The 15,052-nt window shown below is 56.1% G+C and overlaps 1 protein-coding gene across 1 annotated transcript in view; it reads left to right on the forward strand.

Annotated features, from left to right (window-relative positions):
* KY (kyphoscoliosis peptidase) overlaps nucleotides 1-6,362 on the forward strand; it is a 38,496-nt gene extending 32,134 nt beyond the window's left edge. Inside the window, exons 10-11 of the mRNA XM_059663876.1 lie at nucleotides 538-728; nucleotides 5,196-6,362. Coding sequence (XP_059519859.1) covers nucleotides 538-728; nucleotides 5,196-6,091 — 1,087 coding nt within the window. The 3' untranslated portion in view covers nucleotides 6,092-6,362. The remainder of the gene's footprint in view (nucleotides 1-537; nucleotides 729-5,195) is intronic.
* The last annotated feature ends 8,690 nt before the right edge of the window (nucleotides 6,363-15,052 follow it).

A 15,052-nucleotide genomic window follows, 5' to 3' on the forward strand; every position in this document is an offset into this window, starting at 1 on the left:
CCCCATCTCAGATGAGTCTCCCCATTCTCTTCTTGATGCCCATCGCTGACCCCCAGAGAGCCACATGGGATCAACCCTAAACACTGCAGAAGGCCTCCTCCCACACAGCTGCTCAGGCAAGGAGACCAGGGGGTGATGGAGCCGGCCCCCCTGAGCACTTTCCGTCCCAGCCCCCTCCCCTCCACTGCCTGGCGCCTGGTGCGCAGGCCATGCCTTTTGTTCCCTTCAAGCCTCTGGCTCTGAGAACAGGGGGCCCCTCTCCCAGGCACAGCTGTGGGTTGTGGCCTTTTAGACGGGGACTCACATCCTGCCTTGGCTCCTGTTTCGAGAAGCAGACCCTGAGGTGTCGTCTCCAGCGCCCATGTCAGGATTGGAGGTGGTGCCTCTTCCCATTCCGGGAGCAGGCAGGCCCCCTCCTGGGGGTGTGTTAGCCCAAAGCAGGCCCCGCAGACCCCCCTGGAAGGCCCCGCCTCCCCCTCCACAGAGCTGGCCCTGCGTACCCCATGCGGCTGCTGACCAGCTTTTCCTCCGCCCCAGCTACAATGAGTTCTACTTCCTGACGCATCCCGCTCTGTTCATCGAGGACCACTTCCCAGACAACAAGAATTGGCAGCTGCTGAAGCCCCCGCAGTCCCTGAGGCAGTTCGAGAACAACATGTACCACAAGAGTGAGTTCTACAACAAGGGGATGCTGAGTGCCCACCCGGAGACTCCCATGATCAGAACAGGTAACCCCGGGCAGGTGGCCGGTGCGCCCGCAGCAGGGACAGGGCAGTCTGCTCAGTGCCTCCAGGCGCCTGGGCCCCCATGGGACTGTCCTTCCAGGCCCGTGAGCTCAGTGTAAGCTGTATGTGTGGGGGCATTCGGGGGGGAGGGGGCCGCTGAGGCAAGCCAAGGCTGTCAAGCCATTGGTCACACGTGCAGGGACAGAAGCCTCCTCACACCAGCATGTACCAAGAAGGGGGCATGGAGGGAGCCTGCGGGCTTTCCTACCCAAGGGCTGAGTCCCCCACACTGGCTGAGCCTCGCTCAGCTCCCAGCAGCAGGGACAGCTCAGCCCTGGCTGCACCCCCTCCCAGTTGAAGTTGACTGCCCTGCTGTATTCTCTTCCCAAACTCCTGGCAGCACGGCTGGCCCAGCTGGTCAGTTTCTGTGTGTCAGTGGTCTGACCAGAAGCCCGGCGTGGCCGGGGTCTCCCAGGGCCCAGAGTGGGGAGAGCCTTTCTTAGGGAGGTGGCCACTGAGCGGGGTCTTGGGAGCTGGAGCAGAGCAGGCATCCTGGTACGCGGGGACGGACATGTTCCTGGAACCTCTGAGCTCAAGCTCCAGAGACCGGAGACTGGAGACCCAGGCCAGGCTCCAGAGGGCAGCGCAGCCTCCTCCATGCCCAGGATGCTGCTGACTCTGCTGACCTCTGCACCACCTCCCTCCTCCCGGGCACAGGACCCAGCCTTTTCCAGCCAGCTCCCCTGGGGCGGGGCTGGGCAGTGCAGGACCCCAAGCTGAGCTGTCCCCATGGCTGGCCTGCGTGACATTTGCTCTCCACTTCCCCACGGCAGCATCGTCTGCACTTTGTGAGGCATATGGGGGCCACATCCAGGGATCCAAAACTGTGGTCGTGGGCCTCGCAGGACTCTCTCCAGAGGACTGTGTCTTATGCATCTCCAAGGCCCTGGTGCCTGGTCCTGGGCTGGGCACACCACAGGGCTCAGCACAGCCGGTCAGTGCTCCCCTCCACCTCAACGAAGGACGGCCTGCAGGGCTCTCCCTCTCCAATCCCAGGGGGCCTGTGTGCTCTCAGGACGGAAGGCTTGAGCTCACACTAGTGGTCGCACACACAGGGTGGCCTGTGGGTGGGCCCACTGCCAGGGGATGGGGGCAGCTGTGTTAGTTCCAGCTGCCTTGTCCCTCTGCCTCACAAGGGTTTCCTTAACCAGGCTGAATCCGGCTTACTTTTTAAAACTCGAACACCTGGGGGCTCCTGCTACTGAAATAACAGCGGGAGGCCACTGGCCTGAGCGGAGGCAGGATGGCCTGGGCTGCCAGGGTCTCGGCAGGTGGGGAGCCTGTCCTCTGAGGAGCCACAGGGACGAACGCACCAGGCACACCAACATCTAACTCGTGCCACCAAGCGGACTGTGCTTTTGCAAGAAATGTCAGCACGGCTGCTTTCTTAGATAGTAATCTGCAATGTGATTCCATACTCGAGATGCATATTTAAAGAATGCCTCTGGGTTGGAGCTAGTTAAGAGTGGGGGTGGGGAGGAAGCAGAAGAGGGAAACCGGGGTGCACAAGCAGGACAGGAAGAAGACACAGGGCAGTGGGGTGGCAAGCCACTGAGAGCAGAGAGCGCTCTCTCTCCCTTCCTTTCTGAGAGGGCCATGAAGGGGGAGGGAGGAGAAAGGGACAAAGGTGGACACGGGCTCCTACGTCCCCAGGCGGCCCAGCCCTTTATTTGTGTCTCCCCAGCTGTAACACTCACTTTTGCCAAGAACCCTCGGGTGGCACTGGGACAAGCAGGAAAGGAGGGCCCCTTGGTCACAGCACCCCCACCCAGCAGGGAGGACAGACATTACACAAAATGAATTCATGCCTGGCCAGTGTGGCTCAGTGGTTGCATGTTGACCTATGAACCAGGAGGTCGCGGTTCTGAAACCTGACAATCCATGGGTCCGGGCTGCCTGTTACTACCTGAGCCAATTAAGCAGAGACAGAGTTGAATCCTATGTGAGCATTTACTCCAGTAACGCTCACATATGCTGCCACTAGGGGAAGCAGCAGGTCATCCGTGAAAATCTGCTCTTCCACCTCCTAGGAGCTGGCTGATTATCTATAATAACAAAAGTTTAATATGCTAATTAGACCAGACGTCCTCCCGGACGACCTTCCAGACAAAAGCCGAGGCTGCAAGGGAAGTCTGGGTCCCGGGTTCCTGCTGGTGGCTAGAGGGAAGCCCAGGTACCAGGTGCCAGAGGGAAGCTGGTGCCAGCAGCCGGGGGAAGGAAGGCCTACTCTTGCACAAATTTTGTGCATCAGGCCTCTAGTATAGGAATAAGGAAGAAAGGCTGTATGCAAGGGGGATGGTGGTGAGGAGGGGAGGACATGGCTGCAGGGCCCAGGGTCTGTGTGTCTGTGTGTCTCCTTCCAGGATCTTGAAGTCCGATAACAAGGTAGTTAATTTTCAGTAGTAGTAAAACAGCTTGCCATTTCCTGGGACAGAGAATGGTCAGCATTCCTGAGGCAAACTCGAGGGCCCCGGGTGTCTCTTATCTTTTTACAGCTCTGTTTTCTTCTTGCCACACATCCTCCAGTTTCCTCGGGTCTGTAAGAAACCTTCTTATCTGTAGCTCGCAAGGCGAATAATTCTTAAACAACTGTGGCTCTATTCTTATGTCCTTTTCTCCACTGTCATTTCCATTCCTGGTCAGGGCACCTGCCCAGGTTGCGGGGTTGATCTGAGGTAGGGGGCGTGTAGGAGGCAGTCGTTCAACGATCTGAAGTAGGGGGCGTGTAGGAGGCAGCCGATCAATGAGTTCCTCTTGTCGGTGATATTTCTATCTCCCTCTCTCTCTCCCTTCCTCTCTGAAATCAATAAAAATATTTTTTAAAATCAGACAAATTCATGACAGCAGTGCTACGTTCCTGGAAGGGAGACAGGACGGGAGAGGGGCCTTCAGGATGCTCAGCCCCATCTGGGGGGTCTGGAAGGCTCCTTGGCAGTCAGGTCTTGCCCAGGTTTGGGGGATGCGGTGGAGGGGAAGAACAGGTGAGAGGGTCCTGGGGGTGAAGGGCAGTGCCCCTGGAGGATGTGGGAGAACGCCCTGTGGCCCTGAGGGGGAGGCCCCTGGCGCTGGCCAGGCCTGGGCAATGGTCTGCTGTTGGATGGTGACCGCAGAGGTGAGCCCAGAAGAGGCAGGGGGGATATTTTCACAGGAGCCCTCAGGCTGCCATGTGCAGGCCCCGGCCAGTATCCCACACATCAAACGTGAATTGCAGGGGCACCTCACAACCAACTCAGATGTTAGGTGGAACAGGATGGGGCCAAGAGCAGTTGAGGGCTGAGATAGCTCTGCCCACTGAGCTGACTTAGAAGAGGAAGTGAAGGGAGAGGGTTGCAACCCTCTATTGTTCTTGGTCACTTTCTTGGGAGGTGACCTTGGGACAGGTGTCCCATAGGTCCTGAAGGCCGTAGTCAAAGAGTGTAGAAAACGAAAATAGCAGAAAGCACAAAGAACCCCACAGTTAGTGTAATGGAAAGGGAAGGAATGATAGCAGTCGGCAATCAGAGGAATGGAAAGAGGGGCCAAGCTGGAGAGGGTGGTGGCCCAAGGGGAGGAGAGGGTGTGGCCTGCAGCCTGGGTTCTCCAAGAAAGCCACTGAAGACTTTGGAGAATGGAGACAGAGGCCAGATTTCAGAGCCAAATGGATAGAGGGGACCTGCCATGGGGAGGGGTTTGGGGGTGTAAAGTAGGTGAGGAGTTGACAGTGCCTGAGAGGGTAAGGGGAGAGGCAGAGGGAGGGCTGAGGCCAAAGACCCGCCCATGCACCCACTGGCTCTTCACTCCACAAACATGGCTAAGACACGCCCATGAGGAAGCATGAGGCAGAGGGGGGAAAGCAAGGAAGCAGCCCCACCCTTTGAGCACAGTCCGCAGGAGTGACGCCATTCCAAACCATTTTTAAGGTGATGTGTTGACGTGACAGCTGTTGTCACTGTAATAAGCAGATGCTGGAGGGAGCGGTGTGAAAGCAAGGCTCAGGACTTGGAGGAGATGGTCACGGGGTGGCTCTGCAGCCAGGGCCCGGGCCCTCCTCACTCCTGGGCCCCTCCCCGGCTCTGGAATCAGGCTAGGCCTCCATGCAGCTTCCGTAAGGTGAATCAGATGAGTGGGGTGAGCACAGACAGCTGGGGGCAGATTGTTTTCTTGAGACCCCAGGTTTCAACTCCCTCAAAGAGAACCACCTACAGTGGGTAGGGGGACCCTCCGGGGGGGGGGGCTGCAGTTGGCTTATGTCATGTTTGGGGACAACACATTGGACACTTAAAATCAATCATGGTGAAAGTATTTACACCACGGAAAGGGGCAAACACTACAAGTCAGGGTTTTGCATCCAGAGAGCCAGCTGTTAACCATTTACCAGCACATCATCACAGGCTGAACCCATCTCACCCGGCCTTGGCTTTCCCTCCACAGTGAACGGGAAGGCCACCATCACCGTGGAGAGCTGTGCCCCGACCCTGTTCATGTTCATGCTCAATGGCAAGCAGGAGCACGGGCTGCTGAGACTCCAGCAGAACGGGATGAAGCTGGATGTCTACCCTCCAACCATGGGCACCCACAAGCTGCAGATCTTTGCCAAAGGCAACTCCGACATCTACAGCTCCGTGCTGGAGTACACGCTCAAGTGTAACTACGTGGACGTGGGGGTGCGGCTGCCATCGGAGCTGCACCAGCCCGTGGGTCCCAGCTGGTTCTCGGAGCAGATGGGCATCCGGAAGCCCTCCCACCCTGACCCCATCATCCACACCAGCGATGGGCGCTGCTCCATCAGCTTCGGCGTGGAGGAGGGCATCAGCATCCTGGCTTCCCTGCACGGGGACGACGGCCCCATCACCGAGGAGATGCAGCGGCGCTACATCTTCCAGCTGCACCGGGAGAAGCGGACAGAGCTGAAAGTCCAGCTGCCCCACGCCGGCAAGTTTGCCCTCAAGATCTTCGTCAAGAAGAGGCAGGAACCGGGCAACTATGCCTTTGTCTTCAATTATCTCCTGTGCTGTTCCAACACCAAGGTGAACTGGCCCATGTTCCCCGAGAGCTTTGGTAACTGGGGGCAGGACAACGAGCTGCTGGAGCCTCTGTCGGGTGTGCTTCCCGCCAACCGCAACGTCCCGTTCAAGTTGAAGCTGCACGGTGTCGCCAAAGCCCTGGTGAAGGGGCAGGACACGTGGCCCCTGACCCTGAACAGCGAGGGCTACTGGGAGGGCAGCTGCAGCACGGCCGGCTGCCAGGAAGTCTACGTCATGGTGCTGGAGAACGCCAACCACAACTTCTATTCCTACATCCTGAAATATAAAGTGAACGACCAGTGAGGGCCCGGGCCCTGTTACCCCGCCAGGGAGGGCCCCAGGGAAGTGCAGAGAGCCCTGGACACCACTGAGTCTGCATGGAATCACTCCCAGGCCTCTGCCTCCGCCTCCCCGCCCTGCTGCCGGAGCTGTGATGTTTGTGTTCTGAGGGCTTCGCTCAGTGGTGGCGATGGCCGAGGGGACAGAGGCAAAGGCCCCTTAGAAGAAAAAGGTGCTATGTAAATCCACGGTATTGTAAACTGTACACCACTGCCCAGATGCCCCTTCTCGTGTTCATGCTGTTGTCGTTGTTGTAGGGCTGATGTGGGGAAGCAGGGGTGCTGGCCAGGCTGGGAGCTCTTCACGTGCTGGGGAGAGAATGCATGCTCTGTTGGGCCCCAGAGGGACGTGATTTGCAAGGCTGAGTCGCCTTCCATCCCCGGCCCCTTCCCAGTAGCATCACAGTGTTTCTCACTCACTCCTGGATCCCAGGTCGGACTATCATTTGTTCCCCAGACCTGACCATCTTCCGAATTCCTGCTGTCTCTTCATTAGGTGCTTCTTGCTTTTCGAGAGCCCAGGGGGGAAAGGTGTGAAGAGGATGGGAGCTCCCCGAACTGGCTGGAGGCTGGTGGCCCCCACCACCCCTGTGTACACTGGAAATGTGGCAACAGAGATGTGATGAGGAGACTGTGAAGCAGAGAGAAGCCAGTGCCCACTCTTGGGTATCCTGGCAGATCTTTGCCAAAGGCAACTCTGACATCCACAGCTCAGTGCTGAAGCGGGGGGCTGAGACCTCCGGCTCTGTGCTCCCAGAGGAGCCTGCAGACCGTTGGGTCAGTTGGGGGTGCCCTTCCAGGCCCTCTCTGAGCCTGCACCCTGCACAGGGAGCCTCAAGAGGCCTGCCAGCCCCTGGGGAGCCTTGTGGATAACCCTAAACACAGACCTGGGCAGGAGGCCAGGTGAGGGAGGAGTGCAACCCTGCAATGCCAATGAGGATCCCAGATACTAGGACTCTGCAGGCCCCAGGAGTCCCCGCCAACAAAGCCACAGCTGGGGGTGGGGGGGCTCAGCCTGCCCTGGGAGCAGTTTTTGTGCTCGTCCCTATCCCATCTCCCTCCCTTTCTCTGACAAGAGAGACCCTCGGGATCCCACCTTCCATGGGAACAGTCCAGAGTCTCTTGCTTACTCAGGTCCGAGACTGTCCAGCTGGCCCTCAGCAGCACCTCTGGCAGGCGTTGCCATGGCAACAGTGGAAAGGCCGGCTCCTGCAGGGGCAGGGGGGAGAGAAGGATGGAGAATGCCCTGCATGGCTGATGCAACACCATCCGACACACAGAGACTCTCCAGGTGGCCCTGCTGACTTCCTGGCTTCTCCAGCTCTGTGGCCTCTGCCTATCTCAGCGCCCCCCACCCCTGAGAGCCAGTCCTGCCCAGCACTTCCTCCCCCCCACGGCTGCTCCAACTGCCCCCAGGCTCAGCTACAGCCAGGGTCAGCCAGGGACCCTCAGCCTCCTCTGCCTTCATCCTCACATTGGTGTAGTATTCCACCCATGTTTGTGGGGGTATTTGATAAGCACCAGGCACTGTGCTACATGCTGGGGCTACAGAGGAAACAAAGGGGGCCCTGCCCCTCATCCCAGAGCTCAGGGTGGGTGGCAGCAGCCTCCTCACCCAGACCTGTCTGAAGTTCCGTCATCCCCCACCAGGCCGGCGGCCCTGGGACACGAGGGGAGTACCCCCACGGGGGGCTGAGCGACCCTGGCCTGCATCCAGTGCCTTCTGGCAGGCTCTGCCACCCAGGCATTCAGCACCATGTCACTCGCCCGCCCGGAGAGCACACAAAGGCCCGGGAGAAGGAACCGCTGTGCTCCGCCACAGGGAAGCAAGGGGAGTGCTTACACCCTCAAAACAGCCTTTTCTCACACCTTTGATTTTATGGGCTGAAAGGAATGTGCTGTTTCATCAAAATAATAAGTGCCTTGCATGACTCCTGTCATTCACTGGACCCAGAGCGGGCCGCCTCCTGCAGAGAAAGACACGCATCTCTTTAAAAGCCATACGCCTAATCAGTATATTCTGGACCATGCAGAGGATGCCACCCAGCAAAACTGGAGCTGTCCAGAGAGGAGGCCCAGCCTCTCAAAGTGCCTGCGGGTATCGCGTGCCCTTCCCTCCTCATTTAACCAGGCACGCCCGTTGTAAAGACAGCTGTCGACACAGCCAGAAAATCACCTGCATTTCGTTTCCACCGAAGTAAAAATACATGAAATGAAATCCCATATTCATGAATTTTTACACGCATGCTGCTCAGGGTGGAATTTGGGGTTGCATTTTTTGAAGTCTTTTATTCAAATCCCCGTCTTTGTTTCCCCGGCTTTGAGTCCCCGCGGCCGGTGGAATGGCACGGGCGCCCCCTGGTGCCCAACGTGCAGAACTGTCGTCGCTGCACACCTCCGCGAGGCTGACCCTCTCGCCAGGGTTTTTCCGCAGAATTTGTTAAGTGCTGCTGAGATGTTTGTGTTAAATTCACTTGGTGCTCTCTCGTGGCTTCTCCGTGCTTTCTCGTGTGCACACCGAGCACATTTTTGCCACGCACAAGCTGTGAAGCGAGCCTGGGGGACTGCCTGGCGAGAAGACACGGACTAGGATAGGATTCGGGCGTGCTTGGCCCCGAAATCCCCGAAACAGAAACACTGGACACGGGACAGGATGGGACAGCTTTGATCACTCTTCATTACTATGCCAGTGAAGGACCGAAGCCGATCACACTCAGAGAGCTGTGGCTGGCAAGTCCAGGATGGCCAGCCCTCAGGCCGCAGGCGGAAAGGTGCGGTGGGTTCTGGGTTCGGGAGGGAAGGAAGGAGAGTGCCGGAGCAAATGGGCTACACCCGCGAAGGCAATTAACTTCGTTTCAGCTTGTTTGGGAAGCGGCTCCAGCACAGCTGGGCTCCGTTTTCAGTCTGGTTCTGATCCTTGTGAGTTCCCCATACGTTACATTGTCCCACCAGGACAGACTCCACACACAGCCTGCTGAGATTAAAGGGAAGTAAATAGATGAACTGGAGCATGAAGGATTTAGGCTAGACATAAAGAACTGTTTCCTGTTAAGCAGGAGGGACAAGTTGCGGAGAGAGTCTGTGAAATTCTCTTCTCAAAGGGCTTGGACGTGGAAACGTGTTAGAAGCCACGCTAACGGCGAGGACCAGGCTCTCTCCAAACCCGTCCCACCTGACCGCCTGCAGCCAACACAGGGCCAGCGGTGTTGCCGTACTTCGCGGTGGGCATCTGTCATTTCTTCTCCTTTGGAATGGCTAGTTGGACATCTTCCCGACGTGATCACTCTTCATTACGCGTGCATCGAGTTGTGTGGGCCGGTGGCTGTTGAGTATGCTTTTCCCACATTGTTGCTGGTGTTTTTCAATAAAATTTATATTCATTTTTATCCAACAATGTAATTATTGATCCATTCTTATCACTGCTCTCACAAAAAGGGGAAACACACACACACACACACACACACACACACACACACAACACACACACACAGGAAGAAACACTTTCATGTTCAAAGGAAGCCCAAGGGATGGGAGGGGGAAAATCAATGTCCTAGCCATTTGAATGTGGTGGTGAGATGCGAACGGCATGTCGGGCAAATAGCTACTTCACATTAAAGAAAACATAATTAGGTTAGCTCCCGCCCCTCCCTGGCTCACATGCCTTTGAAGAACATGAAGGCAGTGTTTCTTTCACTGAATCTTGTTTAACTTGAAATTTTTAAAGTCAGTCCGAATTTCTGTTTTTAGTGGGAGAGGAAAAAAAATATCTACCCAAAATGCCTCTCGCCATATTTTTTTTATTTGAATATATAAATATATATTTCTTGATAGTCAGTCATATACAGGCAGAAACTTTCCAGCAGGCTTTCTAAACAGATTATTCATAAATTAGACATTTAGGGAAATATAGCAAATGAAAATCTATAGACACCTCTAGGAAGCGGCCGTAACCATGGAGACCATTCTCGTAGCTCTGCGGTGCAGGACAAAAAGAATGTGTTTTCCCAAACCGCCTGGCCGTGGCCCTCGCTGCGAACAGGAGTCCCAGCATGCGCCTCCTGAGGAAGGAGGCCCTCGGGGGACCCTGCCTCTCACAGCATGTTCAGGGGAGCCAGAAGAAACAGCCTTCGCGTGACTAAACGGAGGAACTCCCGAGTTATTAGAACACTCCTGAAATGCCAACCCGAGGCTGGACTGGTGACCTCTAACGTCCCTTCCAGTCGGAAGAGCCTGTGGTGCTGTGTCTCGGAGAGCAGGTGCCGGCAGGCGGTAGACCTGGGATTGTCAGTTGTGGAGCATCTGAAGGGCCCCGCTGTGTTGAGAGCCCGCCCTGCAGCCCCCAGCAGACGGTGCTGCTGGCTTCTCTCTCTCGCCTGAGGGCAAGGGGCTGGAGAGAACCCCGCCTCAGAGCAAAGGGGAAGCAACAGCCCCTGACACTATGTTGCTTCTCTCTGATTTTGCAAGCAGAACGCAAGAAAACGAAAAGTCAGGCGGCAGCTGAGACGTCCTCTCTCAGATGTCTCACAGGCATCCCAGAGTCAGAAGATACTGAACCAAAGTCACTTTTCTTAACTCCCCCTGGGCCCCCAAAGCAGCAAATGCCTCCCCATCCCCCAGGTACTGAAGTTAAACTGCTGGTGGCCACGAGTGACTCCTTCATCCCCCACCCCCACCCCCCCTCCCGCCCAATGGTGAAATCTAGTCTGTGCTGGCTGTGGCTCATATCTGACCTACTCTTTTTTTTTTTAATATATTTTATTGATTTTTTACAGAGAGGAAGGGAGAGAGATAGAAAGTTAGAAACATCGATGAGAGAGAAACATCGATCAGCTGCCTCCTGCACACCCCCGACTGGGGATGTGCCCGCAACCAAGGTACATGCCCTTGACCGGAATCGAACCTGGGACCCTTCAGTCTGCAGGCCGAAGCTCCATCCAGTGAGCCAAACCAGCTAGGGCCTGACCTACTCTTCTACTAGTAATTCCACGTCCACTCCATTGCACAGCCTTTGCCGTAATTCAAGCCCTCCTCATCTCTCCGTTACACGATGGTGACTGCTTTCTATGATGGCAGGAACCCTCCACCTACCTGCCCCATGGCTCCCCCTCTTATGTGAACACCAGGACGATTGGGTGGTGTTAAGACAAGGTTTCCATGAAAGCCTTCCAGAAGAAGTGGGCCACCCACCTTTGGAGAAGGCATCATTTGCCTCAGGCACTGACGGGAAAGGTGGGTCTTCAAACAAAAACTGCTCTTAATCAGGAGGCAGGAAACATCCCAGAATCCCCTCCGTTTTGGGGGGCTCCGAAGCCAGGTGCTGCAGTCCTCACTCTCAGGCGACAGTGTGTAGGATGGCTGAGCACCACGGCCAGGTGGGGACCTGAGGCAGGGTGCAGCCCTGAAGGTGAGAAAGCTACACCTTCTAAGTCATGGTACCCACAGGTAGATGGGTAGCAGAGGACGCTCAGGGACTCCCTGGGGCCATGAATAGTTTTATGGCATTTCCTTTCCTCAATCTAGTTAGGGGTCCTGCCCAGATTTCCCTCACCCCCAGCCCCGTTTAAATGAGATCCTATACCCTCAGCTGGGTGCTCCTGTTGAAAAGCACACAGATCGAGCCGAGGGCATCTGCTGGTCCCACCCACACCCACCCAAACGGAGCCCAAGAAATAAACCTTCCTGAGAAAGCTCCTGAATCCCAGGAGAACACGCTATCTCAGGAAAGAGCTGTGGGATGGCAAATCTTTGGTTATTTAAGAGCAAAATGCATAAACATTTCCCACCCGGTGTGGGACTGTCTCCAGGAGAGTTGCTCGTTAGAAAACAGTGCTCCTGGGAGCAGTCAGAGCTGGGTTCTTCGAGCAAGGCTGTCCTCAGGGCTGGTCCTGCAGGGAACGCCTGCAGGGTGAGGTGTCAGAGACAATGAGCCTCGAGGTTCTGGGCACTTCCGGGTGGCAAAGCTGCTTCGGGAGGGTTTGAGAATGAGAAGGAAACCTGGACAGGGCCTGCCAAGTGTTTCATGCCTTACCTGACACCAGCTCTCCAGATGTTTGGCCACTGTTTGCCTGGAGCACAGGGTTAAGAAGGATTCTGAGGTCACACCGAGCTCTGCAGGAAAGAGTGCTGTGATTGGCTAGGGAGCCACAGCCCCTCGATTGGAGGGTGAGGTGTGCCATGCATTTGCCAATCCTGAGTTAAAGGCAGCCAAATCAGGCTAAGACCGCAATACCAAAGGAGGGGATTCCGATCCGTGGGCGAGCACTGGCTTCCCAGCAACCTAGCCCACTGACTGACAGCCAGTCAACTACCAAACCGTGTGCTCAAGGATGCGCTGGAGGCCCCCTGACCGCCCCTGGGCTCCAGGAGGTGCCACTCCACGTACCCACCTTAGCACGCAAGTGCACAGACCTTTTGCTCCAGGAGGAGCGAACCTGAGCCAACCTCCTTGCTATTTCCTCTCCATGATCAAACAATGCCTTGCCTTTAGAATAAGTGATCAGTAAATCTGAAGTGAACATCAATTTGTCATTTCGGAAATGAATGAACCCATCACTGGATTTATTCACATGGGCTGTTGACCGAGAAGACTGTTGAGTTACAACCGCTCAATAGTTCTTTCCTCCTTCATCCCCGCTAACGAACGCAGTGTAAGGGGGGCCCTGTGGGGAATGTTTGTTTCCAGGAAGAAAGAAATGGCCACCTGGCTGGGCATGCGTGCAATCAGGGCAACGGATCGATGGGAGGAGCGCCCTCCTTCCCAGGGAGCCTCTGCCTTCAGCGCTTGCTGGCATCCTTTGTTTTCATCAAAGGGACGGCTGACTGCCTCCCTGACACAAGGAATCAGCCATCATCTCACCGTGGGTGTGGGGGACCCAGGCGCCCCCCTCTAGGGGGGCAGGGAGTTCTGTGGACAGGCTTGTGGAGCGAGGGCAGCAGGCAGCCACTCCGTGAGTGACCGGGAACAATTGGGCAGCATCATTAATGCAGCCCAGATGTCAGGAGTGAGGGGCCCCGGCAGCTCCCATATGGACAAACAACAGTGATAAGGGGAAATGAGGAAACGTTTATTTAAAGCAAAATGACCGCAGAATTGCAAATTGCCCGGTGAAGACCTCACGATGTGTGTGTATCTGTATGTATGTGAACACCCGGAGGGTCTGAAATTTAACATTTTATGATGTTATGAAAAATTGAGCGCAGCCGAGATGCCAGAGCATTTGGAGGCTGTCCCCCACCCCCAGCTCCTCTGTGGTCATCCGCCCACGGGCCTGGGGCGAGCGTGGGCACCAGGCACGCGCGGGCACCCATTTCACCGGCATCGGATCCCCTTCCCCTCTCCCAGGAGAAGCACAACGAGAAGATGTCACCTGGTCATGGGAGGAAGCCTGCTGTCAGTAAAAGCTTCGCTTGACATTTTTAAAGCTCAGCGAGGGTGTTGAAAGACCATTTTTAAAAGAAGCGACTGGGGGTGTGGGAGGTGGAGGAGGGGGGTGGGGGAATAAACAGTGATGGACAGAGACTCGACGTGGGGTGGTGAACACAGGGGACAGTGTCCAGATGACGTGTTGTGGAACTGTGCACCTGACATCAGTATGATTTTGTTAACCAGTGTCACTCCAATTCATTCAATAAAAAGGAAAAAGGAAAAATAAAAGAGGCGAATGGACTTCTTTCTGGAAAGATGACCCCTCAGCCGCTGGTCCCTGCGTGGCTGAAAGCCATCCTGCGCAGTCAGGAGCCACGACTGTGGGATCGAAGGCTCTCTTTCCTTCTCCAAACATGGCTTGGACCGGGGAAGCCCTGCAGCTAGCTGGAGGCCTCCTCACAGAGCTCCGGCCATCCTGAGGCTGGGGGCCTGGGCTCAGACCCTGGGGGACACAGCAGGATGGGACACCCTGAGGAGTGCTACCCCAGCTCTGCCGCCGCCTGTCTCGGCTTCCATGGCAGCTAAGGGGATGACACTCAGAGCCTGGCCATGTAAGTTTCTTGTGGGGATGGAATGAGCTAACACCCACACAGGGAACAGGCCAGTCCCCAGCACACAGCCAGTGCTCAGGGAGGGCTGGCTGTCATCCCCGCCCTTCCCCCCCCTTAACCCCCCCCCCCCCGCCGCCACACACACACACAGCACAGTGGTCACCACATATGAGGGTGATACTGTTGGCTGAAGAATCCAAAGGCCCAGGCCCCTCATGGACCCATGGACGTCACTGATTTCAGGCTCTACAAGAAGAACTCCTGTTTCCAACACCAGACTCCCTGCCTCTCCTGGAAGCCTCCCGGAGACCCGGAGCCCCCTCTCCTCGAGCCGCTGTCACATTATTGGACCCTCTGTTCCAAAGGCCCTTCCCTCGTGGGTAATGGCCTTAAATTGGTCCAAATGAGCCGGTGTGCCCACTGGCTCGTGATCTTACCTATTAGAGTCCGGGGCCACCCGCAGGAAGCCCTGAGCCATCTGTACAAAGCCCAGCTCTAGTCTGGGGTCTGGGAGCCGGTAGAACAGCTGTAACTTCGATATAGGGAAGGGGATCCCAGAGAGAGGAAACTCTCCCACTCAAGAAAGCCTGCAAGCCAACATCGGAAGCCACGGAAGAAAGATAAGAGTTTAAAAATATGTACAACTTGTATACTGAGTGTTGGCATTTCTTAAACCCAAGAGGAAAGAGATGATCCATGCCACCATTTTAAAAAATAGAATCTTTGTCTGACCCAGGCTCACAACGATTGTCTCCTGTTTTCTTCCAGAAGTTTTATGGGTTTCGCGCTTCCTAGAAGTCAAACTCTTTGCAAAATGAGCCCTTCCTCCCTGGAGGATGGAGTGCACACGTGGTGCGTGACCAGCTTTTGTGACATCAATGTCCCTGGGAACCCTGCAGACGAGGCAAGTGGCCTCCTCCTGCCGCCCTCCCCACGCCTTTTCCTGGGG

Source organism: Myotis daubentonii, chromosome 14 (assembly GCF_963259705.1).
Source record: "Myotis daubentonii chromosome 14, mMyoDau2.1, whole genome shotgun sequence".
Lineage (NCBI taxonomy): Eukaryota > Metazoa > Chordata > Mammalia > Chiroptera > Vespertilionidae > Myotis > Myotis daubentonii.